This window comes from Myxine glutinosa, chromosome 3 (genome assembly GCF_964187855.1).
Source record: "Myxine glutinosa chromosome 3, kmMyxGlut1.1, whole genome shotgun sequence".
NCBI classification, from domain to species: domain Eukaryota; kingdom Metazoa; phylum Chordata; class Myxini; order Myxiniformes; family Myxinidae; genus Myxine; species Myxine glutinosa.
In genome coordinates, this window is record NC_136263.1 from 142,527,636 (window position 1) to 142,554,696 (window position 27,061).

At 43.3% G+C, this 27,061-nt stretch overlaps 1 protein-coding gene across 1 annotated transcript; it reads left to right on the top strand.

Moving 5' to 3' along the window:
- The first annotated feature begins 1,570 nt into the window (after positions 1–1,570).
- On the top strand, positions 1,571–26,553 carry LOC137424154 (uncharacterized). Its single transcript, XM_068111618.2, has 5 exons — positions 1,571–1,691; positions 2,671–2,761; positions 12,860–13,030; positions 13,182–13,625; positions 24,896–26,553. Exons 2-5 carry the CDS (start codon positions 2,678–2,680, stop codon positions 24,968–24,970), a joined length of 774 nt encoding a protein of 257 aa, XP_067967719.2. The 5' UTR covers positions 1,571–1,691; positions 2,671–2,677; the 3' UTR covers positions 24,971–26,553.
- Positions 26,554–27,061: the final 508 nt, after the last annotated feature.

A 27,061-nucleotide genomic window follows, 5' to 3' on the forward strand; every position in this document is an offset into this window, starting at 1 on the left:
CCAATCGCGTTGTTCATCTCTTAATAGCACATTAAACATGCTTTCCAATCAAATTTTTCATCTTTAATAGCACATTAATATGTGGTTCCCAATCGTGTTGTTCATCTTTAATAATGCATTAAATGTGTGTTTCCCAATTGTGCTGTTCATCTTTTAATAGCGCATTAAAGGTGTGTTTCCCAATTGTGCTGTTCATCTTTTAATAGCGCATTAAACGTGTGTTTCCCAATTGTGCTGTTAATCTTTTAATAGAGCATTAAATGTGTGTTTCCCAATTGTACTGTTAATCTTTTAATAGCGCATTAAACGTGTTTCGCAATTGTACTATTCATCTATTAATAGCGCATTAAATGTGTGTTTCCCAATTGTACTGTAATCTTTTAATCGCGCATTAAACGTGTGTTTCCCAATTGTGCTGTTCATCTTTTAATAGCGCATTAAACATGTGTTTCCCAATTGTGCTGTTCATCTTTTAATAGCGCATTAAACGTGTGCTTCCCAATTGTGCTGTTCATCTTTTAATAGCGCATTAAATGTGTTTCCCAATTGTGCTGTTCATCTTTTAATAGCGCATTAAACGTGTGTTTCCCAATCTACCCGTTACCGGATTTTGCCATATGTTGTGAACACAGTGCTGTCATTCTCGTTTTAACAGTGATATGAGGCTCACTCTTGAGGTTGTACTTGTCTGGTCCTGAATGTGACATAAGTATTATCAGTTTATGTTTATGGATGGGGTTCCGATGCAAATACCAACAAGAAAGAGCAATCGGAGATTGAAAACCCTCGCCAGTATGTATTTTCAGTGTTTTTTTCCTCGTTTTATTATACAGATGAAGTTGCACCTACGGTGAAAATTTCCTGTTATTCGGACCAACGGTTGCAGAGAAAATCATATTTATTCTGTGCGGACAAACAGACAGACAAACGGACTCAAATGCAATACCCTCTCCTCAGGCGAGGGTAATAATGATCAGTGATGTGCTGTATTACCTGCATATACACCATACTCTTTGCAGTGTTAGTGCAGCCAAAGCTGTTTCTTGGGAAGGGGTATGGTTATCCTGGGTGGTTTGCAATTGCCTTCACAGCAGTCAGTTAGGGTAGGAATTTTTGAAGTTGTTGAGGTTGCTGGGGATATCTCCACCTCACATACTCTTCGTGTGGGACACCATGGGATATTTAACGTCCACCAACTAATGTTGGCAGTTATTAAAACTGCGAAGCTCAAATCCGACAGTTTCTGGATGGATCTGGATTTTAACACACTGAGCCATCCTACCAACCAATTCCATCTTTAATAGGCTTTGACTGTGTTAACATGTTGCAGGAATTATATACGAGAGCACTATTATAACCTGTGATGTAATGAAAGACAAATTGTATTAAAAGAACAAAAACGCATTGTGCATTATATTTGTGGTTCACTCACACAGGACAATCGTTGTCATTATAGAGGTACGTCATGTCGGCCCTCTTCGCCTCGCCACGCCCCATCTCGCCGCGCCACGCCCCGTATCGCAGCGGCACGCCCCTTATCGCTGCGCCACGCCCCATCCCGTTCCGCCTCGCCCCACGTGGCGCACGCCCGAACTCGGCAGATCACACGGATTCTCCAGGAGTTATCTGGAAACGACCGGAGCTTTAGGTTGTAACAAGCCCAAATCTTCGTACTTCCATCCTGAACTTCGGTTAGTGGCACGACACACAAGGAGCGGTATATTTTGGCTGGTAGAGCGAAGATTGGCTTGAACTTTGCTCGTCACATTGCCTGTTAAACTTTGTTGTTTATAATTCTTGCTAACCTGTTGACTTTTACATTGAAGTGCAGTTGCTGGGTCGTGTCCAATTTGGTCTCGTACAGAATGACTCTTTCCTAGCTCCGGTTTAATCATTCTTATGCTGTGCTCACTTTTTATAGCTCCACCCTTTGAAGTTCGAGCCCCTTTTAACAGTATGCGTTTGGGAAAGTGTATGTTCTGGAATTGGATAGGTACCTAGAAGCAGTGGGTGGATAAGGGGGGGATAAATGAGTGTTGGCAGGATTATTCAGGCTCGATGGGATTTATTCTTGCGTGGAAGTTCCTTCTGTGAATTCCCGTCGTTTCCATCCTCCACTGCTCTTGCTCACCTTTGTCCTGGTAATAAGCCAAACAAAATATGGCCTTTGTCCTCACACCTCATTCATAAACTAAAGCTGTACCTGGTCCTTTCGATTGAAAGGTCTTCTTCAAAAGCACCTTTAAAGGCACTCTTACGGGTTGTTTTTGCTCTTACAGGTTGAGTGCTAGTGAAAAGATTGTTTTATAAATGGAACCATTTGCATCAAACATTGATGATTGAAAGTAATGGTTGACCTCCAGCCATTTCTTCCAAGCTCCACCCCCTCCCACCGAGCCCCACCTCCTCCCGCCCAGCTCCTCCTCCTCCCGCCCAGCTCCACCCCCTCCCGTCCAGTTCCACCCCCTCCTGCCCAGCTCCACCCCTTCCTGCCCAGCTCCACCCCTTCCTGCCCCGCTCCACCTCCCCCTGCCCAGCTCCACCCCCTCCTGCCCAGCTCCACTCCCTCCTGTCCAGGCAAAGAGCATTGGAGTTGTGCTGTATAGATGGTTCAGTTGATGTGTTGCTCCTAAAATGTGATGATTCTGATTGTTCCTGTTCTTCTTGTAGTGCCAAAATGCCGTTTTTTAATGTGGATGAGATGCCAACAGGCAACGGCATTTTCAAGCATGTCATTGGGATTTTGGCGTGCCTTGAATTGGTAAGCAAACACCCACCCAAGTGTGTAATTTATGTAAAAGTGTTCAACATATGCATGCAATCAAGTTATGATTGCCATAAAAAACAACAAAAATTAAATATAACTGCCACTTTGTCAGCTATTTCAATAGGCTTTCAAAACTTCTTTGGGAGGTGTTGGGAGGGAGGTGTTGGGAGGATGTCTTGCTTCAGGTAGAATAGGATATGTGAGCAGGCCACTGCACATGCCCCATAGAGTAAATGGCACCAGTAGTTTTCTTGAAGTGTTCAAAATGGAATTAAAGGAGACCGATAAATGGAAGGCATTGCAAATCACACATTATCCCCAAAAGACTTAGCGGGTGCCAGATTACGTTGTCTTGTCATGTAACCGAGTGTTGTCTTGTCACGTATGTTTTTTTGTTTTTTTTTATGTTGAAGACTCCATTCACCGACTAAATAATCCTTAAATGAAATAACTGCATAATAAGAAATAAAAAAGAGAGAATGTAAAGGTGAGGAGTGAAAATGAGTAAGAAAAGTGTACATGATGAAAAGTGTATCATGTTTGTTTGCAAGAAAGAGAGATTGAAGCTAGCCAGGTAACTGTAGTTTGAGGAAGACTGAAAGTAAGACCAGCAATCCTGACACGGAGAGTGTAAGATGGTTCCGGGCACCATTTTAACGCTCCTAAGTCCGAACGGTAGTACTACCCTGGGCGGTTGCTGTCTACAACCTACTACCTAAAATTCATTCGAATTCATTTTTGTGATAAAATTCATTTTGCACAACAGATTAACTTACCTCCAACCATTTTTTTCCAGTGAATAAGCATCTTGGTGAGATCGCAAGCTTTCGCTTCCAACCCGCAGCGAGGAAAGGTCGCTCATTAAAGAAAAGCGAATAAACAAAGTGTAATGTAAACGAAGGAAAGGAAATTGGTGTTTCAGACTGCATGTGTAGGTTGCTTCTCTGTTTGCAATGAATTACTGTTGCCAGATTTTTGGATGATTGTGTATATAAACATACTGTTGTGGATTTGGTGATTATTCAAATCCAGATCCGGATCAGAGAATTTTTAAAAGGTGATTCTTCACCATTGAGTGACAGGGCCAAAAACGATACATAACATATTTCAAAAATTTGTTGATGACTTCTGACAAAACCAGGTCGATGAGTTGGTTAGGTAACAAGAGCAAGCTGATTCGATTTTAATTCAGGTCCGAATCCAGATCTGGCCTATCAGTGGGATACAAAACGTAAACTGTTCAGCTTGGTAGAGGTATGCGCTCTACCAAGTGCCGTTCTAGTCATTTATGTATTCACAGGGCTCTGGTTTTTCACAAAAACCATGCTTACCAGCTACCACACCACCTGTCTTTGCGATTATGGACGTAGCTTCTGGATGATCCTTATTGGTGACAAGCTTTCGGCCAAATAGGCCTTCTTCTTGGTCTTCCTCAACGTGAGTGTACACTCACTCAAATAAATGTTTAGTACTTTATAGGTGGGCTATAAGGTTGAAATTTGCCAAACTGATGTAAATCGAAGCCACAATTCAAGAAAAAAATATCACAAAACTGTCCATAAATGGAAATATCTAAATGAAAGTCAGCTGATGGAGCTTTGCTCCCACTCACAAATGGTCACATGACCAATGACTGGCTTGCTTACAGTGGATCATCAAGCCTGGTGTTGGTTGATGGTTATGGTGGCTGGCTTAAAATCTTACGGTCTTGAGTTTGAGCCCCTGTTGTGCCGTATAAATAACACCAGGTAGGTTGACTCAGCCTGTAATCCTTCCGAGGTCTGCAAAATAAGTACCAGCTTACTGGTAACAGTGGTACTGCATAAGCAGCACAGCCGCGCTTTCAGAAAATGATGCAATCAGCATCCATAGCCTGCATCGAAACAACAACAAAATTGGAACATCGATATGAAAGTTTATCGTCGGGTCAGGAAATTGCACCCAGACCAGACATACAATTACTATCTCTTTAACAGCCTATTGCACTATCATTACTAATATAAGTTAATAATGAAAATATCACAAACGTAAAGATGCTATCTTAACATGTTAACTGGAATTGACTTAATTGTAGAAAACCTGCAATGTGGGAACTGCTCCAAGAATATCACAATCGCTGTTTGTTTTCAACTTGCTTTCTCCCCTACTACACTCATCGTTACCTGCACCCCCTGGTTGTCCGTCTCCGTCTACCTTCTTTCTCCACTCTGCTGGTGGTGTTTCCCCTTTTCTCCTGCTGTTCCATTTGTCATGTTGTGTCCTCATTTGTTCTGTGTCCTAGCTCTTCCATGAGCCTACACCGTGTATTAATTTTTTTTTTTCCATCAACAAGCTCTACTTCTTAACATTTGTCATTGACTTCCTGATATTAAATATTACTTTCCCCTTTTTAGCGGATTTATTCAATATCTTACTATAATTCACCAAATGTCTGTCCGTCTGTTCGAAGGTACCGCAAAAACGGCTCAACAGATGGAAACGATATTTTGTGTGGGTAATCCTGGGATCTCCAGGAGTAAAATAGGCTATTTAGTTTTTCCAATTTCAGCTTTGGTCTCCAGTATTCTCAGGTTTGGACTCCCGCATAACATTCACGTTCACATAACGTTCATTGTGACGATGTTCTCATTGTGACGATCTTACTATAATCTATATTATAATAGGCTATGGTGATTCTGTCTGTCTGTCTGTCTGTCTGGGGGTGTGGCTTACTCCGTTTACAGAGCAGCATCACCCATTCTTGGAGAGGCTTCATGTAAACAAATATCCACCATTTTATTAACTCGAATAGCTGTGAGACCTGTTTAGTTAGGCCCGTGCTGTCTTTCTCTCTCACACAGGTTTATTTCAACTCTAATTCGATATATCATTTCATTTTTAACAGTCGCTAACATCGTTTTAGACTCGGTTGAAAAAAAACGGGAAGAGAATCCCATGAAAGTTTCCGTTTATAGAACGAAATGATTTCTCAAAGGCCTGTAACATAAAGCCCATTCATTGAGTCACCCTCACGATATTATCTCGAATTCACCATCTGATTTAATTTTTATCGATGGTTTTAGACTCGGTGTCAGAAATAATTGAGAACATTCACGCACACACATGCAGAGATATATATTTAAAAATCGCGCCACGATGAAACACGAAAATACACCACCTAAAATAACAGTCGGGGAAAATGTTGACATATATTAAAAATTCGCTTTTTCTTTTCCGTTAAGATATATTACTTTTACTTTTGATGACAGTCGTCACAAAACGACATATATTTCTTCGTTCTTATTTCATTCAACATTATTATCTGGAAGTAAAATATGTTTCAGGAAATTACCGAGAGATATTTCTTCGTTTTTTTATATTAGTAATAGTTATGTGCACATACACTTTAAATAGGTTTATTTGAAATCTTTAATTTTCACAATGTAATTTACTTGCCATTTGATGATTACGAGATACTTCCTCTTGAGGATCGTGACAATTCATGCGTTGCGTGGAAACCTCCATTTCCAAAATGAATGAGAGGGTCGATGAAGAACACAGACTTGAACAGGATGCAGCAAGAAAACGAATGAGACGGGCAAACGAGTCCCTCGACGAACGTGAACACAGACTCGCACAGGATGCTGCTGCAACAACGATGAGGAGGGTTGTAGAGGAGTGAGGGGTTGGAGAGGAGTTAGGGGTTGGAGAGTGAGGAGTTGGGGGTTGGAGAGTGAGGAGCTAGGGGTTGGAGAGTAAGGCGCTAGGGGTTGGAGAGTGAGGGGCTGGGGGTTGGAGAGGAGCTAGAAGTTGGAGAGGCATGAGGGGTTGGAGAGTGAGGAAGGAGGGGTTGGAGAGTGAGGTGTGAGGGGTTGGAGAGTGAGGGGTGAGGGGTTGGAGAGTGAGGAGCGAGGGGTTGGACAGGAGCTAGGGGTTGGAGAGAAGCGAGGGGTTGGAGAGGAGCGAGGGGTTGGAGAGGAGCGAGGTGTTGGAGAGGAGCGAGGGGTTGGAGAGGAGCGAGGGGTTGGAGAGTGAGGAGCTAGGGGTTGGAGAGTGAGGAGCTAGGGGTTGGAGAGTGAGGAGCTAGGGGTTGGAGAGTGAGGGGCTAGGGGTTGGAGAGTGAGGAAGGAGGGGTTGGAGAGTGAGGAGCTAGGGGTTGGAGAGTGAGGAGCTAGGGGTTGGAGAGTGAGGAGTGAGGGGTTGGAGAGGAGTGAGGGGTTGGAGGGGAGTTGGGGTTGGAGAGGAGCGAGGGGTTGGAGAGGAGCGAAGGATTGGATAGGAGCGAGGGGTTGGAGAGGAGCGAGGGGTTGGAGTGGAGCGAGGGGTTGGAGAGGGGCGAGGAGTTGGAGAGGAGCGAGGGGTTGGAGAGGAGCGAGGGTTGGAGAGGAGCGTGGGGTTGGAGGTTGGAGAGGAGCGAGGGGATGGAGAGGAGCGAGGGGTTGGAGAGGAGCGAGGGGTTGGAGAGGAGCGGGGGGTTGGAGAGGAGTGGGGGGTTGGAGAGGAGCGAGGGGTTGGAGAGGAGTGAGGGGTTGGAAAGGAGCTAGGGGTTGGAGAGGAGCTAGGGGTTGGAGAGGAGCGAGGGGTTGGAAAGGAGCAATGGGTTGGAGAGGAGCTCGGGGTATGGAGAGGAGTGAGGGGTTGGAGAGGAACGAGGGGTTGGAGAGGAACGAGGGGTTGGAGAGGAGCTAGGGGTTGGAGAGTGAGGAGCTAGGGGTTGGAGAGGGCGAGGGGTTGGAGAGGAGCGGGGGGTTGGAGAGGAGCGAGGGGTTGGAGAGGAGCGAGGTGTTGGAGAGGAGTGAGGGGTTGGAAAGGAGCTAGGGGTTGGAGAGGAGTGAGGGGTTGGAAAGGAGCTAGGGGTTGGAGAGGAGCGAGGAGTTGGAAAGGATCTAGGGGTTGGAGAGGAGCTAGGGGTATGGAGAGGAACGAGGGGTTGGAGAGGAACGAGGGGTTGGAGAGGAGCTAGGGGTTGGAGAGTGAGGAGCTAGGGGTTGGAGAGGGCGAGGGGTTGGAGAAGAGCGAGGGATTGGAGAGGAGTGAGGGATTGGAGAGGAGTGAGGAGTTGGAGAGGAGCGAGGAGTTGGAGAGGAGCGAGGGATTGGAGGGGAGTGTGAGGGATTGGAGGGGAGTGTGAGGGATTGCAGGGGAGTGTGAGGGATTGGAGGGGAGTGTGAGGGATTGGAGAGGAGTGTGAGGGATTGGAGAGGAATGTGAGGGATTGGAGAGGAGTGTGAGGGATTGGAGAGGAGTGTGAGGGATTGGAGAGGAGTGTGAGGTATTGGAGAGGAGTGTGAGGAGGTATTGGAGAGGAGTGTGAGGAGGTATTGGAGAGGAGTGTGAGGAGGTATTGGAGAGGAGTGTGAGGAGGTATTGGAGAGGAGTGTGAGGAGGTATTGGAGAGGAGTGTGAGGAGGTATTGGAGAGGAGTGTGAGGAGGTATTGGAGAGGAGTGTGAGGAGGTATTGGAGAGGAGTGTGAGGAGGTATTGGAGAGGAGTGTGAGGGGCTATTGGAGAGGAGTGTGAGGAGGTATTGGAGAGGAGTGTGGGGAGGTATTGGAGAGGAGTGTGAGGAGGTATTGGAGAGGAGTGTGCGGAGGAGTGGGATTGGAGAGGCGTGAGAGTGGAGAGGTGTGAGGGTGGAGAGAGGAGAGTGATAGGTGGAGAGGAGTGAGGGGTCACATATTATGTGAAAAAAATAAATTGTGTTCATTACACCATTTCTGGATCTGATGAATTGCCAGTAACCATTTTGTAAAATTGAACGTGCAGCATCTAACTCAATATGTCGAAATGTCACACACGTCCATGCCCGTGGGATTCCCACGGGTGACCCCACTAGTCTTTACTATAATTCACCAAATGTCCATCTGTCTGTTTGAAGGTACCGTAAAAACTGCTGAACCGATCGCAAAGATATTTTGGGTGGGTAATCCTGGGACCCCTGGGAGTAAAATAGGCTATTTAGTTTTCCCAATTTCAGCTTTGGTCTCCAGCATTCTCAGGTTTGGACTCCCGCATAACATTCGCGTTCGCATAACGTTCATTGTGACGATGTTCTCATTGTGACGATCGTACTATAATTCACCAAATGTCCGTCCGTCTGTCTGTCTGTTCGAAGGTACCGTAAAAACTGCTGAACCGATCGCAAAGATATTTTGGGTGGGTAATCCTGGGATCTCCAGGAGTAAAATAGGCTATTTAGTTTTCCCAATTTCAGCTTTGGTCTCCAGCATTCTCAGGTTTGGTTTCTCGCATAACATTCGCGTTCGCATAACGTTCATTGTGACGATGTATGTGTTCACGGTAGTGTTTGACGTGACGGTGTGAACGTAATTTCGTAATGTTTTTCGTTTCGTAATCCTTTAATGAACGTTTAATGTTTAATGAACGTTTAATGTTTAATGAACGTTTAATGCCCTTCGATGTCCGGGGCCGCATGTGCGCTACACAGGATGGGCCAGCGTGTACCTTGCCCTTCGCCGTCAGGCTCGGGTAAACCACTGAGCCCCATCCGTGATGGGGACTGGGGCTTGAGACAGTATCCCACGAACGAGGAATTCCCAGTAAGCGTGAGTCATCAGCTCGCATTGATTAAGTCCCTGCCCTTTGTACACACCGCCCGTCGCTACTACCGATCGGACGGTTTGATGAGATCCTCGGTTCAGCCCCTGCATGGGCCGTTCACGGCTCGTGTCGGTGCACAGAAAAGATGAGCGAACTTGACTGTCTAGAGGAAGTAAAAGTCGTAACAAGGTTTCCGTCGGTGAACCTGCGGAAGGATCATTATCGAGACAACATGAGAGCGAGCGAGATGTGAGACGTACGTGGTACGTGATCGTCCATGTACTGTTTAGCCATGTACTGTTTAGATTTTGATGATTTGCATGTGATATGATTCAACAGATGTTTATATGAATCGTTTAAAATAAAAATGCCTTCAATTTCTGATATGTTACCTTTTAATTTGGGCTACCAAATTGAAGCCCCGCCCTTAGGGCAGGTACTGTTGCTAGTTCACCAAATGTCCGTCTGTCTGTCTGTTCTAAGGTACTGTAAAAACTGCTGAACCGATCGCAAAGATATTTTGGGTGGATAATCCTGAGATCTCCAGGAGTAAAATAGGCTATTTAGTTTTCCCAATTTCAGCTTTGGTCTCCAGCATTCTCAGGTTTGGACTCCTGCATAACATTCGCGTTCGCATAACGTTCATTGTGACGATGTTCTCATTGTGACGATGTATCTGTTCACGGTAGTTTTTGACGTGACGGTGTGAACGTAATTTCGTAATGTTTTTCGTTTCGTAATCCTTTAATGAGCGTTTAATGTTTAATGAACGTTTGATGTTTAATGAACGTTTAATGCCCTTCGATGTCCGGGGCCGCACGCGCGCTACACTGGACGGGCCAGCATGTACCTTGCCCTTCGCCGTCAGGTTCGGGTAAACCGCTGAGCTCCATCCGTGATGGGGACTGGGGCTTGAGACAGTGTCCTTCATTAAAAGTATAATAAACGCTGTCTCCATCGATCTGCCAAGGCCGTAACAGCCGTAACGTTTAATCTCTACATGAGAGAATTCCACATAGCTATTTGGGCGGTGAATATGCTAACAGATCGCTGTCTCCATCGATCTTGCCAAGGCCGTAACAGCTATCGGCTCAAAATCATTTTAACTGTTGATTTGGTACAGTTACACGTATCGGGAATTTGGTACACGTATCGGGAGTACATACGACATAGCGATTGTGAACACGATTATCGATCACGATTCATGATCACGATCATCACGATCATAGTGTATCGATCACGATTTGAAACATGATGGAATAATATTTACCGATATGAACAGTGATGTGGCTTTTATTGAAATTCCAAAGATACTGTTTAGATTTTGATGATTTCGTGTGATATGATTCAACGGATGTTTATATGAATCGTTTAAAATAAAAAAAACCTTCAATTTCTGATATTTTGCCTTTTCATTTGGGCTTCACAATTGGAGCCCCGCCCATAGGGTGGGTACCCTTGCTAGTTACTATAAATTGCTCATTCTGATCACTGATTTACTTGAATAATTTAGCTTCTTGTAGAAGGCAAGCACAACCCTCTTCATTAAACATATTATGATTATATTTAGTGTGTGTGTGTGTGTGTGTGTGTGTGTGTGTGTGTGTGTGTGTGTGTGTGTGTGTGTGTGTGTGTGTGTGTGTGTGTGTGTGTGTCAGTGTGTGTGTGTGTCAGTGTGTGTCATTTGAGAGTTTTTGTCATCAAATTTTCAACAAGCCATATGAGAATATGTAAAAGACTATTCAATAATTGGGTCAAAATTAGAGCAACCACACACAGCTCTGAACTTGTCAATAGATTACAACAACCAGTCAGATGTATGCTAGCACAGGGAGCTACAGTTGGTAGATTAAAACAAGTTTTCTTGAATATCACAAAACGACACTAAATCGAATTAGTAAAATACAATACGAATAGTAAAAATATTATTCACGAGATCTGTATGTAAATACAGTACAATATAATAATTAAATATACGACAAATCAATGTCGCTAGGAATCGGTGGTTGCCAGGATACGGCAGCATGCCAAAAACCGTTATAGGTGGCAGTTTGAACATTCGAAAAACAGTTTGATCCAGAGGTGGTGTGGTCATGCTGGCTGGTAGATATGGTTTATTTAAGGTAAGATGTGCATGATTTAGTGTATTATCATATTATAGAGTGTGTAAGGAAAGTTATAAATATATGATAATACATTAAATCCTCTAGCGAGTAAAGTTGGAATAAATGATGTTGCATTGATGAGTTGACTGACTGCCTGGACGCAACTGAGGTTGTGGATCATTTGATGTACCATCTATTGATGTACCATTTGAGTACCATCTATTGAAGTGGATCCATGATCGAGGTTGTGGATCCGCCATTTGGAGAGGTCCTGGGCTGAAAGGATCGAAACCTCGAGGAAGAACGATGTCCAGATGATGATCCATGCAGTCGGGAAACTATTCAATTGCTTACAGGTTAAGGTTCTTGCTTTAGGTAGAGAAACTATGTTTTGAGGTTTACAATTTAAATAAAGTTGAATATGGGATGTTGTGAAATTAACATCATTTACAGCAATATTTTAAATTATTTATATTTAAGCTTAGGAACAACCAATACTATACAATTAATTAAATGCATTTTAAAATAATAATTGAAAAGGAGAAATAAGAATTGAAAATCATAAGAGACAGAATTGTGAGGAACAAAAATAAAAAACAAGATATGTGTGTGTGTGTGTGTGTGTGTGTGTGTGTGTCAGTATTTCAATGGCAATGGAGTAGGGGGGAGGGATTGGGAGGGTAGGGGGTTTATCGATGATGATGATGATGATGGAGGGCAGAAACTCGATTAGCTCCACACTTTGGTCACTCACTCCTTCCCCTCTGAAATGCGGTGCTGATATGGCAAACACAGGCTTCAATAGGCCTAATTGATGCTACAGATCTCTGTGCATGGGTGGATGCAATATGAGTTGCTGTCTCATTGGGTGGCCCACACAAGCCAGTGCATATGTTATTTGCAACACTATTCCTTGCTCCCAAGAAACCGTTTAGCTTTGTATTTGTTATGCCTCCGTCGACGAATTTGGTACAGGTATGTATAATGATGTAAAGATGAACTGATTAGATTTTGGGATCAAGAGGTCAAAGGTCAGAGGTCATGTCAGGTAAAATGTGATAACTTGAGAACAGCTGAAGGAAGTTAAATGAAAACTTGGTACAAGTATTATAATGATGTAAAAATGTGAGCGGAGGCATATCGGTCGACGTTCTGATGTTGAAGAGTGACGTTCTAGTCATCCATGTGTTTTTTGTTTTTTTTAGTTATTTCTCCGCGTCACTTTCTTAACTCTTCACTCTCTGTTCTACTCTCCCATGATTCGACATCTGTATTTAACCAAAAACCTTTCGATTGTTTGTTGTTTTTGCAAAAGTAGTTTTATCTCGGTTCAAATTGTTTGAATTACTGTATTTCTAGTTTTGCACTTTGTGTTTACATTTGTAGTTAATTTTGTGCTGCCATTTGAACCAATAAATTTGGGTTTCTCTCTGTGCTTCCTCACAGGTGTGTGGCGCTCTTGTGTGGATCCTGGTTGCATCCACCAATCTTACAATGACTGTGATCTCACAGGGCTATATAATGTTTGTGTCCGTTTCCTTTTTTGTCATCACCTTATTATGGCTGGGCATGTACCTCTTCACTTCACCTCGAGAAACCAACACATCCATTACCTTCGTAAGTTTGAGTTTTGTTTTTCACCACAATTTCTCAGGATTTTGATATCCAAATCTAGTAACCAATAACCAAGGCTTTATTTTTCCTCTGTTTTCCAAACTTCCGTATTACCTTTCTGCCCATCATTTCCCCGATTACCGTCCCTCCCCAGGAAGCGTTTCTCATAACTGCTGCATTTGTGTTGTACTTGTCAGCATCAGTTCTGCAGGCCAACTTAACCATTTGTGCTGTCCACAATTGTAACTTTTCAACCAATAATAACACCTCTACAGAAAGCAACGTCCCAACTACCAATTCCTCTTCAACCTCTCCCACAACACGATTAACATTAAATACGACACCAGCCAACTTGCACCATACACCTTTGGAACCCCTTGCCACACCTTCAGTGAAGACAACTGCCTTGAGTGCTCCGTCTCGAACCAAACGTGGTTTGGAGCTCGATGAAACAGCTTTGACGGGTCGAGAGATTTCAAAGATTCCCTCTTTATTATCAAGGTTCATGAGATCTACCAAAATACTCAAGGAAGGGGGAATATCATCAAACACTTGTCTCATGAGCAGCAATGATTACCGCATCAACATTGCAGCGACGGTAAGAATTTATATAATCTAATATGCTTCCATCACGTACCTTTATTTTTCTTTTCAGTTGATCGTAGCATATATAGTTTTATTTTCCAAGTTTAATGATAGAAGGTTTTGGGAATTACAATAATTTATTATCCCCATGCTTTTTATATGAAACAGAGGGATATTGTAATCGGCTGTCTGTCTGTCCGTCCGTCCGTCAAACTATCTCCTCCTAAGTGGTTGTGCAGATATTCACCAAACTTGGTAGTTATGATCACCACATGGCAAGAGGTTTCAAGGGTGGTATCTAGCATTTTGGCCCAACACCATAGGGTGGAACGAAAACAATCAATTATGGGCACGTTTTTGAATGAAACTTTGTATGTGCAATTAGTACATTGCAACACAATTAAATATGTGATGATTTTTTGGATGTGACCCCTGGTTCATGCCCAAAGGGTGGGGATTTAGGATCACTGGAGTCAAACATTTGAACTCAAAATTTGTTATTGGGTCATTCCTGGTGGAACTTTTTGCCATCTTTCAACTTTGCTTTAGATGGGAAGCGTGGGGATTTGCGATGGCATGCCATAGACTTCGTCCCAGTTTTTATTCTATTTTTATATTGAATTTTATTTATTTATCTTTTTAATCCTGTTCCGTCGTGGACAGGACCAAAGGGCATAAGAGTAGAAAGATGTATTTTGCACAAACAAATCTGTGTTGGAACAATATTTCAGCAAGAGTAATGAAAATATGGATTGAAGAACATTTCAAATGAGGTGTGATTGGCCTCTGGATGCAGATTAAATTGAAGGATACATGAGGATGGAACAATCAGTCACTTACAGTACTAGTACACTGGGAGTGTGTTGTGTTATTTGATGACAAACCCACTTCCTGACATGAATCTGTGACATGTCCTGATAGACTGCACCCCCAAATTGTCTGACCTACTTCTTCTCAATATGAGGCTTCAGGATGCTTAGGTATTTAAATAAATGTGCTCCTGCTATTGCCAGTTTTGAAGTCTTTAGCATAGGGAGCACCTATTAAGGTGAAGGCAGGAAGGGACATGAAATTCTAAAGTGGATTGTATTTTGTCTCCACCAAAACAGAATATCGTGTAGTATTTGAATTTTTGTCATAAGGAGTACTAATCTGTTGCTTTATTGGTATGCATTGTAAAAGTTGGATGCTTTTTGTATGCAAAATCTACATCCATGGAAGAATAAGATGGGCGGGGAGGGGGTTGGTGGGTGGAAGGGAGGGAAATGGCGGCAATGTACTGACAGTGCGGCAGACGGATCACAAAATAGCTGTCATCCTGGATTCACGTATATAAAGAATCTTCTGTCCTGGTGATTCCACCATGGACATGGTAACCCATTTATGCCCCAAGTGTTTTGAATTGGAAATATTTATGTAAAACTCTTTAGGATTAATTAAACACAAGTACAATGAAAATGATATTTATTTTGGAACCAATGCATAAATAATTAAAATTAATGGTGTCCAACATATAGGACACAAGGCGATACAAACATGAACAAAATCTTACTTTTACCTGCGATGTGTCGCAGGTCTACAAGAGCTCTGCATGGTGGTTGTTGTTGTTGTGGTTCTTGTTGAGGGTCTATTTTTGAAATGAACACCCATTGGTCAGACAACTGCCGGAAGCCACCACATTTGTCGCTCGACAGCACCCACCATGGCATCTAGTCAAAATAATATGACCACCATCTTGGTTTTCTGGTTGGCCTAAGAGATCAGGCCTGTAGGCCTCTGCTGATTATACACTGCCTGGGTTTGTTGTGTCAGATTTCCATTGACTCTATTTGGATCGAGTGTTACTCATGATGGGGGACCCAAAAAAATCGAATCGATGTCGAATATAAATTGTTAGTAAATTTTAATCAGGCCCGTCAGCAAGCACGTTATGCACCTCCCTAAAAAATAGTGTTGCATAATTTTTGAACGGCCCCATATTGGGGCTAAATAATCTATAACAATGTGACGAATCAGCTCATTCTGATATAACCGTGGGGAGGATGACATGGATTACAGGTGTCCAGTTAATATTTTAATAGCGCATTAAATGTGTGTTCCTAATCACGCTGTTCATCTTTTAAGTGATTTAAATGCGTGTTTCCCAATTTGCTCATTACCGGATTTTGTTGCAGATTGTGACCACAGTGCGGACATTCTTATTACTATCATAATCTTTCTTTGTGATACTCTGTGTGATATTCTTTGAAGCATTTCACATGGACTCCTTTCTGGCAATTTTCACATCTTCCCGTGGTTTTTTGATGGCAGTGTGTACATCGGGTTTGCTTTTCTTGGGGTACCACCCAATGTGCAGACTTGTCATACTGTGTGTGGAGCTGCACACAACCTCTCACCAGTATCGTCCTGATACCACTGGCAAATGAAATTTGGAAATCTCTGTAATCAGACCCATTAGCCATCCGTTTTCTGTCACGCGAATTACCAGGAGACAATTTTCTTTAGGCAAATTGTATGTAGGACACCGAGCACAAAAGGGTTATTTCTTTAAACCCAACAACAGATCTACTCATCTAGTTCTGTCAAGTCATGGCTAACTTCTGGTTCCATTTATGATCAGATTTCTCCAAACATCCCTCTCCTGCACTACTCCCTGATGCTCTGGCAGCGACACTTTGTTTTCAGCCTTTACCCATCCATCCTTGCACATACACGGTCTGACTCTTCTTCTTCTTCTCTCCTCAACGATACCCAGCATGGTTGATTCTCCAGACTTTTGTGTTTCTGCACACATGATGTGTCCAAAGTATAACAGTTTCTGTTTTAGCATCAGTGCTTCTAATGTGCATGGTGATCTAATTTATTCAAGCATTGATTTGTTTGTTCTTCTTGCTATCCATGGAATTTTTAACATTCGGCTCCAACACCACATTCAAAACTGTCAATCTTCTTCCTTCCTTTCTTTCTCACTGTCCCTGCCTCACATCCATGCATTATTACAATTGGAAATACCAGCATTCACAAACCTCCACTCTGATTGTTTTGCCACATCCTTGTCATTCCAGATCTTTGTCAATCCTGACATTTCTTTTCTCCCCAAAGCTAGCTGTCTATTAATTTCTCCTCCACATTCTCCACTCACTCCAATCTTAGAACCCAGGAAGATGAAACTTTCCACTATTTCCATATGACCATCTCGCAATTTCCATTCTCCACATGATATTTCCACATGTACAATAGATGGGCGAACTAAATCTCAAGTTTAGAGATTCTAAACTCTGAAGGCCCTATCAATGTTTTTATAGTATGTGGCCACCCAGTCTAACTTTCTGGCCTCCCAGTCTAACTTTCTTTCCACCCAGTCTAACTTTCTGGCCACCCAGTCTAACTTTCTGGCCACCCAGTCTAACTTTCTGGCCACCCAGTCTAACTTTCTGGCCGCCCAGTCTAACTTTCTGGCAACCCAGTCTAACTTTCTGGCCACCCAGTCTAACTTTCTGGCCACCCAGTCTAACTTTCTGGCCACCCAGTCTAACTTTCTGGCCACCCAGTCTAACTTTCTGGCCACCCAGTCTAACTTTCTGGTCACACAGTCTAACTTTCTGGCCACCCAGTCTAACTTTCTGGCCACCCAGTCTAACTTTCTGGCCACCCAGTTTAACTTTCTGGCCACCCAGTCTAACTTTCTGGCCACCCAGTCTAACTTTCTGGCCACCCAGTCTAACTTTCTGGCCACCCAGTCTAACTTTCTGGCCACCCAGTCTAACTTTCTGGCCACCCAGCCTAACTTTCTGGCCACTCAGTCTAACTTTCTGGCCAGCCAGCCTAACTTTCTGGCCAGCCAGCCTAACTTTCTGGCCAGCCAGCCTAACTTTCTGGCCAGCCAGTCTAACTTTCTGGCCAGCCAGTCTAACTTTCTGGCCACCCAGTCTAACTTTCTGGCCACCCAGTCTAACTTTCTGGCCACCCAGTCTAACTTTCTGGCCACCCAATCTAACTTTCTGGCCACCCAGTCTAACTTTCTGGCCACCCAGTCTAACTTTCTGGCCACCCAGTCTAACTTTCTGGCCACCCAGTCTAACTTTCTGGCCACCCAATCTAACTTTCTGGCCACCCAGTCTAACTTTCTGGCCACCCAGTCTGTACCAGTCCTCTCTCCCGACCTGCAAAAAAGTCGTCGTTGCTCTGATACCTGGTGAGCTAATCATCGACCAATGTTTCAGCACCAACCTGCACACAATAGACTGAGGTCAAAGCGCAGATACTTGCACTCCACTTTATCCCTCTACTCTCCCAGCCACCCAACGTTTTCCCTTCCTGACTCTACCATCAAGCAGCACAGAATAGCTGACTTAAAATGTTGCCTTAAACAGAGTAGATGAAACTCTCCATAGGTGCAGAAGACTCATGGCCTACTTTATAGTGTCTTAAATGCTTGAGAACTGATGTTTGCCAATGCCTGGTGCTGTTGCAGAAGTGGGGCTTCAATGACAGTGCTAGTACCACATTACCACAATATGTGACTGTTGCATAGGCTCAGAAACAACGGAACATCTCTGTTGACTCCTACCTGAATCATGTAATCTTGCTGAACTCCAAACCAACAACAGTAAAGCTAAGGAATACATAGGACTATGGAATAAAAATGTGTGAAGTTAAGAAACATCGTAATCAGGAAGAAGTCTTTCTTTGCATGAAAATGAAACCTTCTCACCAAGTCCCTCCACAAGGATCGGCTTTTGAATACCCCAGTCTACCTCCAAAGCCAACACCTGGAAATTGTTCAGTTCCTGGGGCTCTTAGACCTCTCAATGTATCGCAACCTGTCTTGGGCAAACAACATGATGATGGCCGACCATACAGGTCGGTGTGGCCTCGGTATTCTCCACAGAGATAACTATATTCTGAGCTGCTCAAAGCTCATTACAGTGCATAAGGCCTTCGTCTGAAGTATCATGGAATACAGATCCCTGGTTTGGGATACTGCAGCGGCTTTCCATCTTGCTTTCCTGAAAGACATAGAGTGCAAGGCTGTCATTGCTATTGGCATATCTTAGCAGGAGGCTGCATCCCAAGCTGCTTTCCATCTTGCATCCCAAGAGGACAATAGAATACAAGGCTGTCATTATTATTGGAATATGTATTGGCATTATTGGCCATCCCGAGCTCCTCCAGAATGCCTCCATTCCTCCTGTAACCATTGGTTCTCAGCCACCACATTCAAGTTGGTATACTATTTTCTATCACCTCACTTCTGGCCTTGCTCCTATCCAACCATCTATCCCCAGCCTGCCATGGACATTCTTCCACAATCTCACACCTGGTGAACATTGTAGCTTCCAGGTCAATGAGAGGTGGTCATGTCACATTATTCCCTCCGGGGCTTCAATTAGGTGGTTCACTGCCATCTCATGTGATCCCAGCCATACTTACCCACAATCTTTATTAACCCTTCCTAATGCAACCCTCTTATTTCCAGGTTACAGTGTTTCCTTTGAAGGGAAATCCTATGAGTTACTAATTTCCACTTACCAAATGTGGCTGAAAGCTTAGGCACAAATTTTCGTAGCTCAGTGCTCATTGGTCAACAAAGATAATGTGTGCTCATCTTGAGCACATGAGTGGTAAACAACCAAAACATGTGTGGTGGTATATATGAAGAAGGTTCTTATCATTTCACATGTGCAAGATGTGCCCAAGATGAGAAAGGAAGTACATATCCAAAAAAGAAAAAAAGAAAAAGGAATCACTACACCTTCTTTCCCTTCTCGCTCTCTTTTCCTGTTCATTCATTCCTTTGCTTATTTTATCCAAAGGTTATGCCTCTACCCAGCTATGTCAGTTCATACCCTCCATCACCTTGCTCTTCTGTGAGCATCAATGTTGTTGAGTATTTTTTTTTTCATCAGCAGGAACTACCACTGCCATCTCAAGTCACGAAAGGTCCTTAAGTTCCAACTCTCCTGATATCAATACTGCTTTGGAATCCTCCCACACAAGCTTGCTTTCTCTTATGTAGAGATATATATCCATCTCTTCTGCAGCTGTCATTACCTATCCTTTCGTCATCAGTACACAGCATCTTGTGATGAGGTCGTTGCCTTCAAACAACTATCCTTCTCTACCTGGAAGGCAAATCTGACCAAAGGCAACCTCTGATCATTCCAGAACAAGTGTGTCCACTCTCAGGAAAGCCAGAAAACAACATCTAGCCAAACACAAAGCTGAACTCTGAAACCTACCTCCCTCTTTAATGACCTGGTGGCACCTTGCCAAGTCTGTCTCTGGAGTATACTCCCTCTCCATCCCCTCCCTCACTCCAAGTGACACTACAGTCGGCTGCTTGTGAGAAGGCTGAATGCTTCACCTCTGTGTTTACTTCCAAATCTTGTGTAACCAACCCCTCTCTCCAGACCCTTACCCTACCCTCTTGCACCCAACTGCTCCTGGATACTGTGTTTTTCTTACTGGAGAAGGTGTAGAGTTTTCTGGTGAACCTCGACTGAAATTCTGTGACATGCCCAAATGGCATCAATGCACGTGTCCTAAAAATCTGCTCTGCTGCTCTTGCTCATCCTCTTTTTGCTGTGTTCATTCGATCATTCTATCTGTGTCAGTTTCCCACTGCCTGGAAGTTATCCAACATCACTGCAATACACAAACATGGTGCATAAATGGATCCTCTTAACTATAGGCCTATAGGCTTGCTTCTGATTATAAGCAAGGTGATGGAATCTATGATTGCAGCTGACATCAAATCCTTCTTTTTCTCCAAATGCTTGATTTCAGATCATCAGTTCAGTTTCAGACTTGGTCATTCTGCATTGGACATGTTGCCTCTACTCTCCCAACAATGGATGGAAACCCTCAATCTCAGACATGAGATCAGGGCTGTCTCTCTGGACATATCTCGAGCATTTGATACAGACTGGCACCCCGCCTTGATCTCCAAACTCTCTGCTTATGTCATCCATGGCTCTCTCCACTCAAAGATAACTGACTTCTCCACTCCCGTATTCAGGGTGTAGGTCTTAACGGGATCTTCTCATCTCCTCTTCCTGTCAAGGCTGGATTGCTCCATGGCAGTATCTTGGGGCCAATCTTGTTCCTCATCTTCAGATCAGTGATCTTTCTGATTACCTGGAAAATCCTGCCTCCCTCTTTACTGATGACTCCCCCTTTGATGTATAATATATCATCCTCCACACAGGCAGGGAGCAGCCTCTTCCCTCACTACAGACTTTGATAGAATCAGGAGCTGGTCCAACACTTGGAATATGTCTTTCAACTCTTACAAATGTCTCTCCAAAGAAAAGCCCATCTGGCAAAGCCTCCCATCGACTTTCTAAACAAACCACTTGAAGAGGTTGTCACTCAAACCTTTGGGCCTCACCATTAGTCATGATCTTTCTTGGGAAGATCATATTTCCAAGATGGCCTCCAAAGACAGCCACCGACTTGGCATCCATCCATTGTCATGCAATGACTCTCCTTGGTCAGTCTGAACCTTTGACAATCTACAAGGCCTTGATTCGCAGCTTGATGGAGTATTGCTCTCCCCTTTGGGCTGACAACCCTGCCTCACACCTTGCCCTTTCTGATGCCGTGGAAAGCAAGGTCCTCAAAATCATTGGATTCTCCCATGACAAAGCTGAGTGTCTAGGCCTGTTACTCTCACATTGCAGACAGGTTGGTATCCTCTGTATTTAACCACCTCCTTTTCCATCTTGCACCCTCTGCCCTCTCTTGGCACTGTCCCTAACAGGTTTCTGCAGGGTGCACACCTGCAGGGGGGACACAGTTTGCAACTAACCCTCTTCTTGTTAAACACTCAAAGTCCAGGCTCACTACCCACCTCCACTCATTTGTTCCTCTTTTCTCTCACCTGCACAAGTAACTTCCCCAGTCTGTTCAGTCCCATTCTTCCCTCCAGGGCTTCAAGGCAGCTGTTCACCACTACCTCAGGTCATCTCCCATCCATACTCGTTATCTCTTCTACCGCAAATGTCCCCATTCCCATGCACTTCTTCATTCCAGGTTATATTGATCCCCACTGCCCCCTCTCTGATCCCTTTTTGTTTGTTATTTGTTCCTTTTCTGTTTCAACCCTGCTATCCCCTTCATCTTATTGCTGTGTTTCAGCGTGTTTGTTGCTTCTTCGGATCCTTGCTTCCCTCTCCCCCTTTCCTTGGTCTCACTGTCACTTTTATTCTGTTGTTGGTGTTTCCTCCTTTCTATTTTCTTCCCTAACTTCTGCTCTAGCTCCTTCTTATACAAAAATAATAATAATATGCAATTTGGTGTCTAAAATATGTATATACAGACTTGGCATTTAATATGGAATTTTTTTTTTTCTTGACTTGGGTTTACTTTCTTAACTCAGTATATCAATCTAGTGAGTTTCTTTTACACTTTGGTGATTTAATTGTTAAAAGAACCATGTCACTGATTGTCTGTCGCAGCAAGAAGTCAACAACAGGATTATATCACAGGTGGCGTGGCAAAATGTACGGACAGGTGCATTTGATGATTGGCTTCACAGTCGGGTATACAAGGGTTGTTGCGTTCTGTATTAGTGGAAAACAACTGCTGCACGTCTCCAAAGGTTATCGCCGCTTCCTCTGGAGATGGTCCGTCAACTCGACAATGCTGTTTGTCATGGAGTGGTGGCTTTACGAAATTACGGCATGAAACAGCATGCTATTGCTCGGCAGTATGGCATCACTCAAGGTCGGGTGTCAAAGATCCTGAAACGAAATGCTCAGAGGGGTGTCCCTACTCCAATACCGAGGCCAGGACGTTTCCGCAGAACCACAAGGAGGGATGATCGCCAGCTGCACCGACCGGTTAGTCCGCAATGGCCGTACCAAGTCAGCTAATCGGCTTAGGGCTGAGTGGCAGCAACTGACAAATGTGCCTGTATCCAGAAGGCTAGTCAACCAACGACTGGTTCAAGCAGGCTATCGTGCCAGGCGTCCCCTGAGAAAGCCACGCCTGATCAGACAACACCGCCAGCGCCGATTGCAGTTGGCCAGAGAGCACCGTCAAATGGCAGCCAGGACACTGGAATCACGTGATCTTCAGTGACGAGTCTAGATTTCTGGCCTACCGTCAAGATGGCCGCGTCCGTGTGCACAGACAAGTGCATGAAGCCTTCAACAAAGATTGTATAGTGCCAAGAGTCCAAGCTGGAGGTGGTGGGGTGACCGTTTTGGCTGCTTTTCATGCAGGCGGCAAAACTGACCTGGTTGTTCTGAATGGAAACCTGAACCAGTTCAAGTACAGGGCCATTCTGGAAGAAATATTGCTTCCATTTGCTCGTGCAGCCTTTCGAGGAAACTTTGTCTTCCAAGATGACAATGCATGGCCTCATCGTGCTCGCATGATCCAATACTTTCTTGCTGACCGTGGTGTAGAGCATATGGAGTGGCCTGCCATGTCCCCGCATATGAATCCGATTGAGAACTTGTGGGCAGAATTAACGCATCAAATCGACCACTTGGACCAGCAGCCGACCTCTGTGCGTGAAATGCAGCAGGCCGTTGTCACTGCATGGCAAGCGATTCTTGTCCAAACTTTGGCAAATCTCGTGAACAGCATGCTTCAACGTGTACGTGCTCTCCTGATTGCTCGTGGGGGTTACACGAAGTACTGAACTGTAATTTTACTGTCTGTAATCCCAGTCGTAATTTAACTTTTGTTTTTGTTAAAAAAAAAATTGGCTAATGTGCAAAATAAAGAGATACTTCTGGAAAACGTACAGAAGTTTAACACAGTATTGTCCATGAATTGAGTTCGATATCAGTTTACATCACTTTCAAGGATCAATTTATTTGTTTCGAAATGTCAAATGTGGTTTTTCTTTCTTTTAAAGGTCACATTAACAAAATCTAGAATAATTTCAACATAATTCCAATGAACTTTTGGTTGTAAGACATCTTGAAAAGTAAGTTCACAGCCAGAAAAAACAAATTTCATATTAAATGCCAAGTCTGTATATATATATATATATATATGTATGTATGTATGTCTGCGGTCGATGCATTCGTTCGTTACTTATCCAATCTCAACCAAACTTACCAGGTGTACTAAGGGTCATAAGACAACGGTTGTAGCTACTTTAGTTACCCTGGTGGTTCTGAAGATGGGGATGACGCAAATTCTCTACGTACATGTGTTCACCACTACCTCAGGTTGGCTAGATATTGTTTTCTGGTCGCACCTCTCCTGGTGGTGGTGGGAGAGGGTATTACATGCGATGCTTCAGAGGCCCTAATTTGTATCAGGAGTAAGATGCCTTCGCGTTATTTCACACTTGCTTAGCCTATGTTACTTTGGTCTCTCCTGCAAATATTTCGGAGGAATTCCCATCTTTTATTGCCATTTTCCAGCTTGGAAAAACGCCATGTTAAGGTATATAGATAGCAGCTTGAGCATCGTTACATATTATGGGGTTTTTAAGCCACTTCTAATAACAAAAGTAACAACAACAACAACAGCACAATTATTTACTTTCCCTTTGTGGAGCCCTTTGTGGAGTGGAGTCCTTTGTGCCCTTTGTGGAGCTCACAGGATGGCTTAGAGGTGTACACACACACCTCTGATCTGTCCAGCTTGGGTTCAAATCCAGACCCGGAAATAAACGGTAATCCCAATGTTTCACAGGCAGGACGATTCATCAATGTGTGTGGTTTCCCTTGGATGGATGTTAAACTGGCGTCCCATCTGCTGGTATTAGTTTGTGTATGTTAAAGTTCCCACGGTGTCCTTGGCATAGAATAGGCAAGCCCGGGAGTGGCTGTTTGCTTTCTATGAAATGGAGTACAGTATTGTTACATTCCCCGTTCATCCAATATTTCAAGGGAGATGCCCATTGTTACATTGTGCTTTATCCGATCCACACTCGTGCTCTCTTTTATACCCGCTGACCTCTCCCCCCCTCCCCCGCCCCCTCTACCCCTCTTCCTTTTAGCCACTCATCCACTCATGTGCAATATCTCAATTTTTGATCTGGATGAGATGCCCACATGCAGATGCCCATTTGCTCAGTGATATTCTGTCAATCTCTGAGCCCCCTGTATTTTATATGCTCAATAATCCTGGAATCCTCTTTCTAATTATTTAAAGTAGCTTGGACGATGAAAAACAAGTTGGTGAATGGCAAAACAATATATCAGACGGTGTGAAACCTCAGTAAGGCATCAACAATATCCATTCAGTAAAATATGCGTGGCTATCAAGTCGTTTCTAGAAATGTAACCTTTGTGTCGTTTGAACTGCCAGGTGTTTGCGTTCATCACTTCAGCTGCTTACTGCTTGCACGCCATACTCCTCTTGCAGCATTGGAAAGGCCTGTAAATCTTCAGGTACTACCTTTTCAGTGAAGAATTCATGAGCACTGGTGCTATACATCCTTTCGACATAATAATTCCACTTGTCTAGATTTCCCTTATGTCTTTCTGGAATGGTCAATTCCACTTGTCTAACTGCAAACTTGAAGGGTAGATGTCATGCTAATTTTGTATATTGTTTTTTTTTTTGGTTGTTTGTAAGATTTTCTTGGTATAAAAAAAGAAGAATAATGGTATGTACATGATTTTTTTTTTTTTTTGGTGATCGACATTCTACAATATAGATGAAACAATAAAATTGTTTGCTTTTGCTGGTTTTGCGCACTAGCCAAGGCTTGTTGTTTAAATATTTTTTTTCAATATTCATATATTTTTTTTCAAACGGTTTTAAGTTATACCTGTACAACTAAGGTAGGAAACAACTAGCTAAAGCTTCATCGATACCTGTACAATGGACTTGTGGAAATATGTGTTGTCTTCACCTTTGAAGTTGGTCCCGTGACAGGTTCCAAGGTTTACTTTTCTGGGTGTGAGTTTCAAGCAAATTGTGGTGTGTTCATGAGCTAGCACCTGATATTTCTTGTATTCACCAGAAATATGTGCCCTTGGAACAAAGTGAAATCCCATGGCACTCATCAAGGTTAGATTCCATGGAAAGATATTTTTCATGTTTGTGAGGTTTTGTTTATCTTTGTTATTTTGAATCTTACCTCGGTGTGTTTATTCTTTTTTATTAAGCTGTATAGACTTCATGAAAACGAACATCAGCTTTAAATGAGAAAGTCCCATGACACTGTTGTTTGACAAGCTGTTTAATTTGCTGTTGTTGTTGTTTTTGCAACACTTAAGTTGATTTAGTCTTGTAAAAAGTCATACCTCAGCTGTGCAGTTGAAAAGGTTTAGATTCAACTTTTCTCCGAGTTGAATTGTGTAAGTTATCACTTTTCCTCGAAGCTTCGTTGCTTGCCATAAATTAGCATTTGTTTGGGATTAACTACAACTGTGGAAAAACAGTAATATGACTCGGATAATGTTAAAGCGGCTATTAAATTCGTCAATTGGTGGAGTGCAAATTGTTGATATAAATGGCCGTCTAAATATGATTGATACATGAGGGAAAGTAAAGTGGAGAGAAAATAACTATAAGGGAATGGAAGAAGATAGGTGAGAAAAAGGAAAGTAGGCTTGGAGGGGATTGAACTCGCAGGTGTAAAGGGAAGTAGTAGTTTGGGAACGTGGCTGATGTGCGGAATTTGTGTTGGTGTTCTATTTGAAGGTAAATTCTGAACTTTGGTGTTGCTAATATTATCGTACTTCGTCGCATAAAGTGTAAATGAAAACCCTTGTACAGCATATGTCATGTGAAACACGTTCAGGACGATGTTTGTTTGTCAAATTTGTCACTCTTCACGGATGAGAAAGATGTACATCTTGTACCCAACATGGAAACCAGGCTCAAGCATTTACAAACAATTTCCTCCACCTTCTACTAAAGCTGTGGGAGGTAAAAGTGCAAATAATGTACTGTACTGTGTTTGGTGTTTTGTAAACTCTTCCTAAATTGATGAATAAAAAGTCTCAAAATCTTAATGCGCTTTGCTTTATTTTTCTTCCTGGAGTTACCATCGAAACACACTGGAGCCTCGTTAACCACACTTGTAATGTTTTGCTGAAGTGGAGGAAATATTTCCTGTACTGAGCTTGTTTATATGATCTACTGGCCTTCATGCATGGCAGACGATGCAAATTAGGGAAGGGTGGAGCACAGTGAGACGAGTGTTACACCGAGACTGAGAGTAAAATATTATCAAACTGAAACGAAGGTGTGTGTACGTATGTTTGAATACATGTATGTATGTTTTCATGTATGAGCGTTATAGAATCAAACACGGGGTATCTAGGATCAGGTCATGGGCAGAAACTAACTTCCCCCTCTCTTCCCGAAAAGTATGAGTTAAAACAAAGACAGCCTCAGACTGCTCGACAACATGACACAGCAGAAACAGGCCTCAACCTAGAATGGCGCTCGGTAGAGAGCATACCTCCACCAGGCTGATTCGTTTACGTTTTGTATCCACTGACAGGTCGGAGTTGGATC